This window comes from Mustela nivalis (assembly GCF_964662115.1).
Source record: "Mustela nivalis genome assembly, chromosome: 10".
NCBI classification, from domain to species: domain Eukaryota; kingdom Metazoa; phylum Chordata; class Mammalia; order Carnivora; family Mustelidae; genus Mustela; species Mustela nivalis.
In genome coordinates, this window is record NC_139029.1 from 18,886,613 (window position 1) to 18,903,257 (window position 16,645).

At 49.9% G+C, this 16,645-nt stretch overlaps 1 protein-coding gene and 1 long non-coding RNA gene across 2 annotated transcripts in view; both read left to right on the plus strand.

The window, feature by feature from the left end:
• LOC309841656 overlaps positions 1-16,645 on the plus strand; it is a 963,915-nt gene that overhangs the window by 330,096 nt on the left and 617,174 nt on the right. The gene's annotated exons all lie outside the window — the stretch shown is intronic.
• On the plus strand, positions 1,711-15,801 carry NUDC (nuclear distribution C, dynein complex regulator). Its single transcript, XM_082684913.1, has 9 exons — positions 1,711-1,921; positions 4,004-4,081; positions 12,438-12,641; positions 12,731-12,796; positions 13,606-13,725; positions 13,802-13,996; positions 14,854-14,937; positions 15,020-15,138; positions 15,528-15,801. The coding sequence occupies exons 1-9, from the start codon at positions 1,841-1,843 to the stop codon at positions 15,577-15,579; spliced, it is 999 nt and encodes a 332-aa protein (XP_082541039.1). The 5' UTR covers positions 1,711-1,840; the 3' UTR covers positions 15,580-15,801.

The following is a 16,645-nucleotide window of genomic DNA, read 5'->3' on the forward strand; positions in this document are numbered from 1 at the left end:
GTTAGTGCAGTGGAAAGAAAACCAGGTCAGTGTGGTGACAGAAGCTCCATTAGTTTGCGAGGGAGGGCTGCCATAATAAAATAGCCCAGACAGTGTGACTTATGCAACAGAAATGTATTTTCTCAGTTCAGGAGGCTGGAAGTCCAGGATCAAGTGTTTGCTTTCTCACACAGCCTCTCTCTTGGGCTTGCAGAAGGCTGTCACCCATGGCCTTTCCTTTGTGTACCCATGATGTCCTGGGGATCTCTTCCTCTTCTTGTAAGGACACTCTTTCAGTTGTGATTAGGGCCCCATCCTTGTGAATTCATTCAACCATAATTACCTCTTTAAATGGCCCTTTCTCCAAAATGTCACATTGGGGGTTTCAACATATGAATTTTGGGGAACACAATTCCATTATCAGAAGCCTAAGGGGGGGGGAAGTGTTTATTTCTTAAGGTTTTATTTATTTGGTAGCGAGGGAGAGAACACACAAGCAGGAGGAGCAGCAGGCAGAGGGAGAGGGAGAAACGGGTAGAGGGAGAGGCAGACTCCCTGCTGAGCAGAGAGCCTGACCCAGGGGCTCAATTCCAGGACCCTGGGACCATGACCTGAGCCAAACACAGATGCTTAACTAAATGAACCGCCCAGGCGCCCCCCCCCCAAATGTTTCTAGAAGGGGTAAACTAAGTCAAATGCAGCTGAGAAGTTGAAGAAAATAATAGTGGTCCATGGGCTTTGGCAACACAAGGTCATTGTACCCTTGGCTAGTCTTTTCAGAAATAACTAATTAGAATAAACTGAGGAAAGATGGAAGGTAACAAAGGGAAAAGAGAAGTATAGCAATGTTTTCAGCTTTTGCTGAAAACGAGAACTGAAAATTGTGGTGGTAGAAAGAGAAAAGGGGGTCACAGAACAGTAAAAAAAAAAAAAAAAAAAAAAAAAAAAAAAAAAAAAGAATGACAATAGAGCATGTTTGTAAGTTGAAGGGAATGATCCAGAAGAAATTTGTGATGCAGGAAATTTTAAATTAAAACAAAGTGGGGGGATAGTAACAAGACTAAGATGATTAAATTCACTGCAAACATGGAGGGGTTGGCCTTAGATAGCTGGGACATGTCCCCCACATTAATAAAAGTGAAGGTCATATACAGCAACCATTACATAATTTGCAGAGCCCAGTGCAAAACGTGTTGTCTCTTGTTCAAAAATTAAGATTTTCAGCACTGCATCAGAAGAACATTAAAACCAAGCACGGAGCGCTTTCAAGACCGAGGCCCGCACGACTCTACAGTTTGTAATTCCAAGAAGCTGGTCCTGGCGATGATGACAGAGGTAGGCTATCCTTCAGACTTGAGCCTTCTTTCTGGGCCTCCATTGCCTCATGGAAACATTGGAGTTGATAACTAAAGACATTTTCAGTTCCACCGTTCAATAAAATGGTAAATTACTCTAGAGGCAGAAGCGCCGTTTGTCCTTTTTTTCAACTCCACCAGAACGTAGCTCAGGATTTTCTGGAAAGCTCCAATCATCTGGTGACCATAGCAACTCACGCCAAACTCCGGGACCCTGGGCTCCGCCCACCGCCTCCCTGGACGCGCTCGTCGATTGGCTCAGCGAGTCGACCAATGGTGGGTGAAGCGGGCTGTTTGCCGCGCAGTCACTGGTCGCGGGCCGGGAGGGAGGCGGGAAGAGAGGGCGAGAAGGCGGGCCTGGGCGGTGCGGCGCGTGCGTGTTTCCGGCTCCGCTGCGGAAGGCGGACGACTGGAGCGGTTGGGCCGGACACGACACGAAGGAACCGGGAGAGCGCGGGACGCGAGTGAGGTGCTAGGATCTCGGAGCGTGGCTAGTGGCAGGCGCGATGGGCGGAGAGCAGGAGGAGGAGCGGTTCGACGGCATGTTGCTGGCCATGGCGCAGCAGCACGAGGGCGGCGTGCAGGAGGTAACGGCCCGCGCGGCGTCGGCCTGGCCTGGTGTCGCCGCGCTCGCCCACCCGCGCGGCCCTAGACACCCTCACTCCACTTCCCTGCCTTCGGGGGCCGAGATCCACCCTAGGGCTTCGCGGGTTCTTGTGATCCTCCTCCATTCCCACTATGTCCCAGCTTCCGGTCTGGCCTCCCCACCGCACTTCTGTCCCGGGCCCCCGGCGCCGCACTGGAGTCTTAGGAACTGACTAAGACTCGGCTAAGGAGTCTTAGCAACTCCTGCGTCTCCGAACGCGGCCCTGGAAATCCCGCAGCGCTCCCCGTAGCTGGTCCCCCAGTCTTACACATGCTTCCGGCCTCATTTCCTCTCTGATGGCCGCCCCCGAAGAGCAGTTCTTAGGATGAACCATCCTAGACTTCGGGATTTGCATCTATCAAGACTGAGATCGAGCCGACGAATGTGCGTGTGGGGGGGTGGGGTGGAGGTGGGGGGGGTGATGTTAGCACGTGGTCCTTTCAGGCCTTGAATGGGGAATAGGAAGCCTGGGTTCACACTTTGTTTCCACCACCTACCCACAAGGGACCTTTGCACATCTGCAAGGCTCAGTTCCTTTGTCTTTGAGACAGAGCTATGAATCTCGTATTTTCTGAGTAGTGAGGAGAGTAGTGTCTTGAAGTGAAGGACAGTAATGAATTGTCAGTAATGTTCCAGACACTCCCCGCACTGGGTCCTAGGTATATAGATGCGAGCAGAAGTCTTTCCTTGCCCTGATGGAGCTTGAAAAGAGCTTTTCAAAAGCATAATCGTGCATACTGACCACACAGTAACACACAGACCAACTGGTATAGATTCTATGGAGTTGGTGTTTTGGACCAAAAACATGGAAAGTTAGAAGTAGGAAAGCCTGTCAAGAACTCTCATTCTGAAAAGAAACCAAAGGAACTTGCTCAAAATCACCCACCGTGTTCCTGACTTAGGACCACATTCCTTAGGCCCACTTGCTTTCCACAGTTTATTGCTGATTCTTTATCTCACTGGGAACATGTTTTCTTTGAGCTTTCCATTCCCATTCTTTTACCCAGGTCTGGGTGGAAACCGAGGACTCCCAAACCCTTTGAATTGGGCAGTTACTAATCTGCATGTGTGTAAAGATTCCCTCCCCCGTCCTCCTAAATTGTTGACCCTAAATTGGATTTGGGAGTGCGTTTTTGAGTGAATCAAAAAAGTATCTAAAAGTAGAAATTCAACCATGAAGATTAAGTTCTAGCATCAGCCTTAGAACCACTCGTTTGAGTAAATAAAAGGGCTTATATATGCTAACTCTAGGTCACCACTAGATCTTTTCATTCAGCAGAAGTTTTAGTGAGCATATGCACTGAGCCAGATCTGGTGCCAAGCTTTGGGGATGAAGAAGCCACCGTTCATCATACCTAGGTGTGAGGAGTACATTCTGGCAGGAGGTCTCTTGCTCTGGGTGGGACACTGCTCAAGGCCCTCACCTCCAGTGTCTCACTGGATCCTCACTAGGTTCCTAGAAATGGGTCCCGCTGCTATTTCTGTTCTAGAGTTAAGAAACTTCCCCAGGATGACAGCTAATATGTATCGGTCTGATACTCAAACCCATGTGCTTACCCACTTGAATACTCTGGTTAACTGGCCAGAGTTCGTTGGTTTTACCCTTTGAAGTGGCTTCATTTGCTCCCCTCTTTGGCTGTGCCCTAGTAACTCAGGCAGTGCCAGTCTGGATGGACTTTTTAGTACCTGGAAGGAAAGCCGGGCCTAGGTGTTTCAAGCCCTGGATGCAGAGGAGTATTCTATATCCTTAGGCTGTTTCTAGCACCTCAAAGAATGTGAAATGCATGTACACATATGCAGGAGAAATGAAAAATCTGTCTCTTGGGCGATCTGAATAAGGTTGGGCTTCCTAGTGGAAGTCACTAAGGTCGGGCCTGTTGGGGAGGCTGTCTCCTCAGATGAGAGGCTCAGGGTGAAACAGTCCAGTCACGAGCTCCCTCCTGGACTAGAATCTGGTTTCTGTGCACTTGAAGGGTTCCTGATAATGGCATCTCCACAGCTTCGGTTTCCTTCTGTCTTTCAGCTTGTCAACACTTTCTTCAGCTTCCTTCGACGCAAAACAGACTTTTTTGTTGGAGGAGAAGAAGGAATGGCAGAGAAGGTGAGTGTTGGAGCCTGTGGTCCCTTTGGAACCTCTGTTTCTTCAGAAGAAAAGCTCACCTGATCTTACCTTGGCATGGTAATAACCTTCAGTGGAGTAAAATGCCAAGGGTGAAGAGTTGGAGAAGGGAAGCAAACTGTCATGTACTGAAGCCCTTCTCCTTGCCAGGCGCTTTACCTACCCCTATTTCCCATGATCCTTCGGTGGCTTCAGTAGGGCAGGTGTTACTATTCCCATTTTGCAAATGAAGAAATTGGCTCAAAGTGTTTGGCACTTTGTCCAAAGTCTGTCTGTCTGTTTTGTTTGTTTGTTTTAAAGGTTTATTTATTTGAGAGCAAGAGTAAGTGTGCACATATGCACATGTATGAGCTGGGGGGAGGGGCCAAGGGTGAGGGAGAGTCTTAAGCAGACTCGCTGGCTGAGCTCAGAACCCGCCTCTAGGCTCGATCTCACAGCCCTAAGATCACGACTTGAGCCGAAACCAAGAGTGGATGCTTTACCAACTGCGCCACCTAGGCTGTGGGACTTTGTCCAAAATCTTGAGCTAAGCTGTAGAAGAGCCAGGGTTGGAACCAGACTCTGTTGTAAAACTGCCTTCTGCCCTTGACACCACACTTCTTGGTTCCTTTTGCATCAAGGAGGTTTTATCTGATTAGCTGAGATGAGAGTGGGCATGTTAGAAATTGAGCTTAGAAAATAAATGCAGGGGGTGCCTGGGTGGCTCAGTGGGTTAAAGACTCTGCCTTCAGCTCAGGTCGTGATCCCAGGGTCCTGGGATCGAGCCCCACATCGGGCTCCCTGCTCAGCGGGGATGTGCTTCCCATTCTCTCTCTGCCTGCCTCTCTGCCTACTCATGATCTCTGTCAAATGAATTAAAAAAAAAAAAAAAAAAGAGGGGAAAAAAAAGAAAATAAATGCAGGAAAACTTAAAGCCATCCAGTTCCAATCTTCCCAGGCACTGTGACCCGAAGTTCATGGATTTGGGTATTGCGCTTTGTGCTACAGGCTTTGAGACCTTGAACTTCCTTTTGATTCCTTAGGTTATAGCTATATTTTTGAAGATTGGTAAGTCATGAAAATGTTACCTCACTGAAGGACTTTTAGGACCTTGTTACTTGTTTTCACTCACAGAGACATGGTGACAAGGAGGAGACATTTTGCAAACTGCTTTCTGTGGCTTCAGGGATCTGACAAGCTGGAATGTTCTATACTGTGTCTTGATGATCTGAGGCTACTCTGTTATGGACACAGTAGCCTGGGAGTGGAGAGTCCTGGGATCTTGGCCCAGCTATGTGGGTTGGTTGATTTCCCATTGGTACTGTGGTTCTTTCAGTCTGTATGTCTGCAAAATGGAAGAAGGACCTGCCTGTAGGCTCCTTCTGGCTCCAATGTTCTTTCTGTGTTAGCTCAGCACCTCCTGTTTTTCAGTGGCCAAGACTGCCTTCTAATAGTCATTCATTCAATGAATATTTATCAGACACTTAATGCTTTGTTTGTGGTAGGTATTATACCAGCTCCTTTGGGATTACAGAGGTGAATACAGATGCGGTTTTTGTTTTCATGGATCTCACGGTGCAGCACCTTGCCCCTGCCCCCAAAACATGTAAGTCATGGGAGTTAGGGAAAAGCCCTGGGAGCGTTAAGTGCGGACTAACCTAGGATGGGGGTTCAAGGGAGACTTTCTGAGGCAGTGGTGCTTGAAGTTTGAAGGATGAGTAAGAGGTAGCTGCATGAAGGGAGAGAGGTGAGTGATACAAAGAAGAGATATTGGGGCGCCTGAGTGGCTCCTTTGGTTAAGTGTCCACGACTCTTGGATTTGGCTTGGATCGTGATCTCGGGGTCATGAGATGGAGCCCACATTGAGCTCTGTGCTCAGCTAGGAGTCTGCTCGACAGACTCTCTCTCCCTATCCTTCTGCCCCCCTGCAAATAAATGAAATCTTTTTAAAAAGTGGCATCTTGGGGCGCCTCGGTGGCACAGTGGGTTAGGCCTCTGCCTTTGGCTTGGGTCATGACCTCAGGGTTCTGGGATCGGGCCTCACATCGGGCTCTCTGCTTGGCGGGGAGCCTGCTTCCCCCTCTCTCTCTGCCTGCCTCTTGCTGGCTTGTGATCTCTCTCTCTCTGTCAAATAAATAAATAAAATCTTTAAAAAAAAGTCTGGGGATGATGGTAGCTGCCGTACATTGGATGTGTGCTGGATGTGAGCATTAAGTGGGGACTAACCTAGGATGGGGGCTCCTTGGTTCTTTGTTCCTTAGAACCAAAGCTGTTCCCAAGAAAATTGGTCAGACTCAGGGGCAGGCAAAAACCTGTCCAGCCTTCCCACCTGGTCTCCATTTGTAACACAATAACTTATAAATTGGTGCTTACTGTGTGCAGGCCACCAGCTACATCATTTTCAAGTGCAGTGGTTAGGAGCATGGGCTCTGGAGTCAGCCAGATGTGAGTTAGAATCCCAGTCCCTGGTCCATCACCCACCTCCCTGCCCAGCAACTTTGTGACATTGGTGAATCATATTTTCTTATCTGTAAAGTGGTCTTTTTCTTTTTTTTTTAATATATTTATTTATTTGACAGACTGAGATCACAGAGAGGCAGGCAGAGAGAGAGAGAGAGGAGGAAGCAGGCCCCCCGCTGAGCAGAGAGCCCGACACGGGGCTCTATCCCAGAACCCCGGGATCATGACCTGAGCCGAAAGCAGAGCCCTCAACCCACTGAGCCACCCAGGCGCCCCTGTAAAGTGGTCTTAATCTTTATCTCATAGGGCTGTTGTGAGGGTAAAAAGAGGTCATGTGGATAAAGTGGCTGGTGTTTGAGTATACAAGTTTATGGTGTGTTTGGTGGTTTTTTTTTTTTTTTTTTTTTTTGAAAGATTTTATTTATTTATTTGACAGAGAGAGTGAGCACAGGCAGATAGAGTGGCAGGCAGAGGCAGAGGGAGAAGCAGGCTCCCTGCTGAGCAAGGAACCCGATTCGGGACTTGATCCCAGGAGGATGGGATCATGACCTGAGCCGAAGGCAGCTGCCCAACCAACTGAGCCACCCAGGCGTCCCCATGGTGTGTTTTTTTAAGATTTATTTATTTGAGAGAAAGAGAGTGCACCAAGGAAGGGACAGAGGGCGGAGAGGAAGAGGTAGAGAAGCAGACTCCCTACTCAGTGGGGAACCTGATGCGGGGCTTGATCTTGTGACCCCAAGATCATGACCTGAGCTGTAATCAAGAATTCGACTCCCAACCAGCTGAGCTGCCCAGGTGCACCAAGTTCATGGTCTTTTTTTTTTTTTTTCAAAGATTGTATTTATTTGACAGTGAGAGGGAAAGAGAGAGCACAAGGGGGGGCAGTGGCAGGGAGAGGGAGAAAGCAGGCTCCCTGTTCCCCAGTGTGAAGCTCAATCCTGGGATCATGACCTGAGCCGAAGAAAGATGCTTAACTGACTGAGCCACCCAGGCACCCCCGTGCTCCTTTTTTTGAACCTCTTGGGGCCAGATGTATTTTGGGATTTGGAATTCTTTGGATTTTAGGAAGTGATACAAGACATATACTATACACAGAGTAATTTGTTACAGTGCAGTAATGTATGTAGCATATGCTACGTGAGTTAGAGGCATCCTGTAATGAAGCATTAGTATTTTTGTATCAATATTCATACCAAGTGGGAGATAGGAGGACTATAAATACCTTCAGGCCACAGACTGGTAAGTCCAAAAACACTTTTCATGGTTTTTATAGCTTTGGGGGCTAGGAATTCAGGATAAGGGATTGTGGATTTGAGGAAAGCCGTAATGATGAAATCAGTATGTTATTGACATAGGAAGAGAAAAGTGGGACAGTGAATTAGAATAGAGAACCTAGAAAAAGTCTAGCATATGAGAATTCAGTACACGTCTGATGTAGTAATTCAGTTCTGTAGGCAAAGAATGATTGAATATGTCGTTGCTGCTACAACTGGCTATTTATCTGTAAAGAACTACAAGTATACCATCTGTTTTACTCATATGTAAAAATAAATTGCAGACCAAGAAGAGTCCGGTAAGGAAAGTTAGGAAACCATATGATCTTGTGTGGGAGAGGCCTTGCAAAATTAGAAACCTGGAAGCTATAAAAGAAAAGGTAGCTTGTTGCCTCTTCAAACGTTGAAAACTGTGTGTGTCTGGCAAAAGAGACATATAAAGTTAATTGGAAAACAGTAGATTTAGAAAAAATGTTCACTACAGAGGACAGAAAATTTAATGACTAATTTAATATGCAGGAGCTTATAAATTGACAAGAAAAGGATAAGCAGAAAGTTAGGCAATTCCAAGAGGAGAAGACCCAAAGAGCATATTTCCTAGTAATCTAGGAAATCTAGAAGAAATAGTGAGATTCCCTTTTTTTTCCGGCCAAGCTGATGAAAGCATAAAAAAGACCCACAAAAAGCATTGCTTACAGGGATGTGGAAAATAGGGTAATCTTCAGATATTTCTGGTAAAAGTGAATTATTGTGGCTCTTTAAAATTTTTTTATTTTTATTTTGGATTTTATTTATTTGACAGAGATCACAAGGAGGCAGAGAGGCAGGTTAGGGGGAGGGCAGGGAAGCAGGCTCCCTGCTGAGCAAGGAGCCTGATGCAGGACTCGATCCCAGGACCCTGAGATCATAAGTTGAGCTGAAGGCAAAGTCTTAATCCACTGAGTTACCCAGGTGCTCCCCAATTTTTTATTATAAAAGATGCTCAACATCACTAATCATGGAAATAACAAATCAGCCATGCTGAAATATCACTTCACACCCATTAGGATGGCTTCTATTAAAAAAAAAAAAACAACAACCAGAAAAATCCCACGTATTGGCAAGGGTGCAGAGAAATTGGCACATTTGTGCATTATTGATGGGAATACAAAATGGTACAACTGCTATGGGAAACAGCATGGTGCTTCCTCAAAAATTAAAAATAAAACTACTGTATGGTTCAGTGATCCGGCTTCTAGGTACATACCCAAAAGAACTGAGAGCAGGTACTTGAGAGATTTGTACACCCATGTTCACAGCAGCACTGTGCACAAGAGCTGAGAGGTGGAAGCAGTTCAAGCTTCTGCTGATGGATGAGTAAAGAGTGTCATGTATATGTGTAATTGATCTAGTGGAATATTGGTCAGCCTATTAAAGGAAGACACACACTTAAGAATACTTATTGAATGAGGTCATTCATATGAAGTTCTAGAACAGGAGTGTGTTGTCTCTCGTGTGTGTTATACACACACACACACACACACACACCCTGCCCCCCCCCTTGCCACATTCAGGTTTAATATCTCCCTGTCTCTCCTGGCCAGGCTGGGGGGAACCACTCTTTACTCCCCGATCACCTAGCCTAGGTCAGGGAAAGCCTGTGCTTGGGTATGGGGCCTGTCTTCTAGAGCTAGTACAACTGTCCTCATCCCTTCCCCACTCTGCTGGGCTGTGGTTCCCGAAGATGTGTCCAGTGACCGATGCTTGGCTCTGCGACAGCCTGCCAGTTGGCATCGCAGAGTAGGCTGCATGCCCTCAGGGGTCTCTGCCTGGGCCTGGGCCTGGGTAAAGCTGGTAGGAGGAGATTGGGAGGAGGGGTCAGAGTCTGCTGTGATTGGCCTTGACTGTGCCTGGTGGTTCAGCTCTGCCCTCACCTAACCTCCAGGAGTTAGGAAGGAATAGGACAAATGGGATGTAACATGATTCACTGGAGCTGGGAGAGGGGAGGGCCCTGCGCCCGCCTCCCTGTGACCACTGGTTGGCAAATGGCTTGAGTTCAAGGTCTTCCCGATTAGGGATTTGGGACCAAGGCCCTGTGGTGGAACAGCCTCCGCTGGCGTAATTGTCTCATGACTGATTCTATTGACAGCAGAATGGCCTTCGGGTGACTCATTTCTGTTTCACATGTGCTCCATTTTGTCAACCCATTTGATTTAGGGGATGCTTTTGGTGCCCGTTAGCCTTGCAGAGGATGGAACTACCCCAGTATGGCATGAAGTTGGGAGTTCCGAGGTAACAAGAGGAATTGGCACCAAATGAATGAGAAGCCATGGGACATTTGCCAGAACCTAGGTCTAGGAGCCCATGGGTGACTTTGGTGACCCTGAGCCCCATGCAGGCCTCTCAGCTCTTGGAGACCCTTCCCTCCCTCCCACTCTGGCTCAGAGATGTTTGGAAGATGGTAAATTGACCACTGATCCTGTGGTGAGTGCCCTGCAAGGCCTGTTCCAGGTGTGTGGGTAGACACGGTTGGGTCTCCTGAGTTGGGTGTGTCCTGGGCCTGCAGGTGCGGCTCTGGAGACACTGGAGCTGGTCCTAGAGGGTGAGCAGGAGATGGCCGGATGACCTGGGAGTAGGGACAAGGACGTTCTAGGCAAAGAACAGCTTGTGCAAGATTGCTTTTTGAAAATAATGAAATAGAAGCACAGAGTGATGACCTCAGGGTCACAGAGGTAGGAGTGGTCTGGGACCTGCTGTCTAGGTATGACTCTTCTGGTCTGCTTGAGACGTGGGCAGGAGGGCTTGTTAAAAATACAGACTGTCAAGGTGCCTGGGTGGCTCTCAGTTAAGTGGCCCGGCCAACGCTTGATTTCTGCTCAGGTCTGGAACTCTGGCTCCTGGGATGGGAACTCTGGCTCCTCCGTCAGTTTCCGTGCTCAGTGGGGAGTCTGCTTCAGGATTCTCTCTCCCTCTGCCTATCTCCCCCCGGCCTCCTACCTATGCTCGCGTGCTTGTGTGCACGCTCTCGCTCAAATAAATAAATCTTCAAACAAACAAACAAAATAGGATGCTGAGCCCTACCCCAGATTCAGTAGGTCTGGAGTGGAACCACATTTGGAGACCGGTCGGTATTAACAGGTGAGCCATCTCTCCCATTGTTTTTTTATAGCATGGAATGTACTTGTTCCACCCCTAACCCGCTGACACTGGGTTAGCCTGAGTCAGGCAAGGGATGTTGGGAAGCTAACACTTTGAATGTGGCTGTGATTTGGCCGGGACCGGGCCAGCCTCTGTAAGCGTCTGTCGTGTTTGATCCTCATGACAGGTGAGAAGATCGGGGCTTAAAAGCTGTCTAAGTCCTTTGCTGGTCCAAGGCTGCACAGCCAGATAGTGACAGTGGCAGCCGGATGTGAGTTGGAAGCGTTCTGGGGAGGCACAGTGGAAGAGGAGGGATTCGATACTGATAGCTTGCAGGCTGAGGGCGGGTTCTAGCCTCTTTGCTCAAGAAAGCTCTCCCTGGGGGCACCTGGGTGGCTCAGTGGGTTAAAACCTCTGCCTTCAGCTCAGGTCATGATCCCAGAGTCCTGGGATCGAGCCCCACATCGGGCTCTCTGCTCGTCAGGGGGCCTGCTTCTGTTCCTCTCTCTCTGCCTGCCTCTCTGCCTACTTGTGATCTCTCTGTCAAATAAATAAATAAAATAAAAAAAAAAAAAAAAAAAGAACAGAAAAGAAAGCTCTCCCTGGCTCCCTGCTGATATGGCAGGTCGGGGCAGTGCTGGGGAGGCGGTGCTGGGTCTGCTGTCCTGGAGATGGTGTGCAGTGAGCGGGGCTGCGAGCTCAGGAGTTCAGCTTCTAACAGCCCAGCTCTGTCAGGAGGGACTCCAAGCAGATGAGAAGTCTGAAGTGCTTCCAGGCTAGGTCCTTTGCCAAAAATACAGTAGCCTGGTTGAGAACGCAGCCTGTCCGCCTTCCCTGTCTGTGTTTTTAGTCACTAGACTGATTTTCTTGTTGTGGTTTTTTTATTTTTTTAAATTAATTAATTAATTTATTTATTTATTTTAAAAGATTATTTATTTAACAGAAAGAGAGGTCACAAGTAGGCAGAGAGGCGGGTTGGGGGGAGCAGGCTCCCCACTGAGCAGAGAGCCCAGTGTGGGGCTGGATCCCAGGACCCTGAGATCATGACCTGAGCTGAAGGCAGAGGCCTAACCCACTGAGCCACTCAGGCGCCCCTGTTTTGTTTTTTTAAAGATTTTATTTATTTGACAGAGAGAGAGTGTGAGTGCACAAGCAGGGAGAGCGGCAGGCACAAGGAGAGGGAGAAGGAGGCTTCCTGCTGAGCTCATCCCAGGACCCCTAGGATCATGACCTAAGCCGAAGGCAGACACTTAGCCAACTGAGCCATCCAGGCACCCCTAGACTGTTTTTTTAAATAGCCACTATTTATCCCGCCAGGGACTTGCAGGTATTCTCATAACAGCTCTGAGACCGGTGTGTACAGTGTGATCCCCATTTTATAAATGAGGAACCGAGGTCGAGTACAGTGCCGGGCCCAGGCATCCAGTGCATAGAGGTGGGACTGAATTCCAGGCATTGGGCCACCAGCCAGAGCTCCAGTGCCTCATCGCCTTCTCTCCCTTCCCCAGCTCATCACACAGACCTTCAACCACCATAATCAGCTGGCACAGAAGGCCCGGCGGGAGAAGAGAGCTCGGCAAGAGACTGACCGGCGGGAGAAGGCCGAGCGGGCAGCCAGGCTGGCCAAGGAAGCCAAGTCCGAGAGCTCTGGGCCCCAGATCAAGGAGCTGACTGATGAGGAGGCAGAGAGGCTGCAGCTGGAGATTGACCAGGTATGCGCGGGCCTCCCCATCCCTGACGGCCTCCCCGTGGGCACTGGCAGCAAGGATTCTCTTGTCAACTGCTGTGCCTTTTGCCACAGAAAAAGGATGCAGAGAATCACGAGGCCCAACTCAAGAATGGCAGTCTCGGCTCCCCGGGGAAGCAGGTGAGAGGCATAGGGGGTGCCTGAGGCTCGTCAGCTTGGGAACTTCCTGGCACTTTCTGGCCTTTCTCTGTCTCTGGAATGCCTGCCTCCCCCTATACCCTCTCCCTTAGCTTTGGGGGTCCTCCCCAAAGTTTCAGATCCCGCTCATAGACATTGAACCACAGGACCAGGTTTAAAAGAAACAATCCTCTGGCCTTAAAGCCTTGGTAGGAAAGCCCAAGAGCCAGAGGGCAGTGCCTGGACAGGTATCATTTGGGTTGGGCTGGGGTCTGTGTGCCCAGCCTGGCCCTGTTGGGGGGGGACTACTCTGATACATCTGGGGGATATACCCCTCAGGGCTCCTCCCTCTGACACAAGTCCAGCTTCCCAAACAATCCTTGGGACATTGATTTGGCTCTCCAGAGTTTCTGGTCTGACACTTGGTGTCTCAGTCCTACAGACAGAAGAGAATTGATCGTCGGGCAGCCTGGTTTTGTTTTAGAACCGCCATGCTCATGGCTACCCTGTGACCTTCTGTTCTGGGCTGGGCTTTCTTTCCAAGTCCCTTGGCTTGAATCTCGAGCTAGGTTCTATGGGTCCATCTCTGACTGTCCCTGTTCCCCAGCTGTGTCCTTTGTCACATGGCCTGCTGCTCCTCTCAGGCAGAGATCAGAACCATTTTGTAACCAGTGGCTCTCAGTGGGCCATGGAGTGGGCAGGGACTGGGTCTGTTTTATCTTGCGACTGTATGCCTAGTGCCAGCCCTGGGCCTGGCTCAGTGGGGTGCAGTCTGTGTCAGGTAAGTAACTGAGCACCCCAACTGTGAGCAGGAGGCTGAGGAGGACGAGGAGGAGGAGGACGAGAAAGACAAAGGGAAACTGAAGCCTAACCTTGGCAACGGGGCCGACTTGCCCAATTACCGCTGGACGCAGACCTTGTCCGAACTGGACGTGAGTGACTGGGGTGAGGGTTGGGAGGTTAGGGAGCCAGCTTGGGGCTCCTTCTGACTTCTCCTGCCTCGTGCAGCTGGCCTTGCCCTTCCGTGTGAACTTCCGGCTGAAGGGAAAGGATGTGGTGGTGGACATCCATCGGCGGCACCTGCGGGTGGGCCTCAAGGGACAGCCGGCAGTCATTGACGGGGAGCTGTACAACGAGGTGAAGGTGGAGGAGAGCTCGTGGCTCATCGAGGACGGCAAGGTGGTGACAGTGCATCTGGAGAAGGTGCGAACGGCCTGGTCTCCTCTGCGTCTTGATGGAAAAAGGAGGGCGGGTGTCTGCTCATTTCACCTGGGGACCATATGGGGGAGTCTGGCGGACATGTTTAGTCTGCCCAAGATTTTTAATATAGGTCTGTCCCATTTTAGAGTCAGGAAAAGGGCAGCTCAAGAGATCTGCCAGCCCCCTCTCTCTAGGTAGGGGTGGAATCAAGATGGAAATTCTTTGGGACCAAACCATCTTCCTTTGGTTTGTACATGCATTCGGTTCAGCGAATACATGAATACCTACTACATGCCAGAGTGTTCTAAATGCTGGGGAGAGAGCAGGGGACAAAATGTAGCGAGTTGTCCTCGGAAGGCCTCCGGTCATGATCATTCCCCTCAGAGATGGGGCAGTACACGTAATGTAAATAAATGTCTCTCTAAAGTGTCATGGGTCCCAGGAAGGCTTCCCTAAGGCCTGGCCTAGCCTACCTGCCTCTCTTTCACCTCTGTTCCCTTGTACTTGTTTATCCTCCCAGCTGGATTCCCTGCCCTGCTTTTTCATTAGGTGTACTGTGTGTCCCTCTGGCCCAGCCCAGGTGCCGCTCTAACTTCTCGCTCTCTGCCCTGGATGAGTAGCTCCCCGTGCTTGATTTTTGCCCCAATGACGCTGATCTGTGACCGTCTCGTCCATTTCCCCCAGCCACTGGGGAGGGGAGAGGCCTTGCCCATCTGCACCCTAGGTCCCTACACAGGTCTTTGTGGGTCCCTGGTGCAGGATGTGGATGGGAGCGAGTTGGGTCCTGGAAAGGTTGAGGGGTGGATCCTAGGGCACAGAGGGAGCGACCTCCAGTCCCCCGGTGGTTCCCCTCCTCACAGATCAACAAGATGGAGTGGTGGAGCCGCTTAGTGTCCAGTGACCCTGAGATCAATACCAAGAAGATCAACCCTGAGAACTCCAAGGTGAGCTCTGGCTGGTTGTGGGGGGCGGGAAGGCATAGGTGGTCCCAGAACTTCACCTGTCCCTGTTTCTGCCTGCCTTTAGTTGTCAGACTTGGACAGTGAGACCCGCAGCATGGTGGAAAAGATGATGTACGACCAGAGGCAGAAGTCCATGGGGCTGCCCACCTCGGATGAGCAGAAAAAGCAGGAGATTCTGAAGAAGTGAGCAAGGCAGAGATGGGGGTGGGCTTGGGAGAGGTCGGTGTTGGGCCTGGACCTGGGTGACAGTCAGTGGGTCGTTGAGTAGGAGACAGGAGTTGCCTTTTCCCTTCTGGGTTGAGCCAGCCAAGTTTATGGATTTATAGCCGCAGCTTGCCTACCCTAATCACTTTCTGAGGTCATCTCGAGGGCAAAGGTACCTCTGGGTAGGAAGGGGTAACACAGTCATTGCCACCTACAGAAGATCCTGAGGCCCTACCACTGTCGGGCCTGGCTCCAAGTTGCTCAGGGTTCTAAAGAAATTAGACCTGATGTTGAGGGGCTGGGAGAAAGGGGCTAACTTCACAGGACTGGATGGCCTGTTTTACCTTCTTCCTCCTTTCCCTTCCCAGGTTCATGGATCAGCATCCGGAGATGGATTTTTCCAAGGCAAAATTCAACTAGGCCCTGTGTTTGCCTCCCTGAACTCTTGGGGCTGAGCCCCCAGCCATCTACCCTCTTTTCCTACCCTCCCCTGGGACTTGGGGGCCTCGGGGTTGGGGCAGGCATGGGACTGGCTCAGGCACACTGGTCCTAGGGCATCATGGGAGAAGGGCTGGGGCCTTGTTGGGGGGTGTCTTACCTTCCCCGGTTGGCCTGCTGTTACACATTAAAACTATTTACTCCACCTGTGTCTCTTCTTCCCTCTGGCCTTTCCCCAGGGAACAGGCCTCTCTTCTTGCTGCTGTTGGGGGCTTGGCTTCTAGCCCAGATTCTGCTATGTGACCTAGAGCAAGGCCTTAGACCTCTCTGGGGCTGTTTTTCATTACTTAAAGGGAGAATTAAAACAAGGCTTTTTAGTCTGTGTGTGACAGAGCAAAAGTGAGTTTTTCTGGTTACACGGACCAGAATATATTGTCATATTCTTAAAGGGGCGCATCACTCAGCAAAATTTAAGACCAACTGGACTTGATTCCATTTTCATCTCTAAGACCATTTCTCACTGTGGACATTCTGAGTCTTGGGGAGGCCTTGACATGCATGATAGAGCTGAAAGCAAGGGGCCAGTTTTGTCACTAGCATTGGGGCCTTGTCACAGACCCCAAGGGGACCATCCTGTGTGTCTGATAGGGAGCTGGATAAGTAGTTTGTCTAATTGTCACTTCCCAAAAGGGCCTGTGGGGACAATAAAAAGGTAAGGTATGGGAGCTATAGGTGAGTAGGTAGGGATCATGGGCACCTAATTCGTTCAGCCAAGAATGGGCTTGTGGGCCTGCTCTGTCCTCACTGCTGAGGACAGACACTCCTGCATGCGAGGAGTAGCTAAGTAGGATTTTTCTGAACCCAGTTGGGCTTGTGTCCAAACGGGGACCTTCTTCTGCCTCAAGCAGGTCAGCTTGCCAGCTTTGGGGCAGAACTGCTAAGAGGCCAGCTTTCAGGTCCAGGGCCAGTTACTAGCTGTGTGACAAGTTCCTTGACCTCTCTGAGCCCCAGCCTCCTAGTCCTGACCCCACTCCAGGGTTACTGGGAA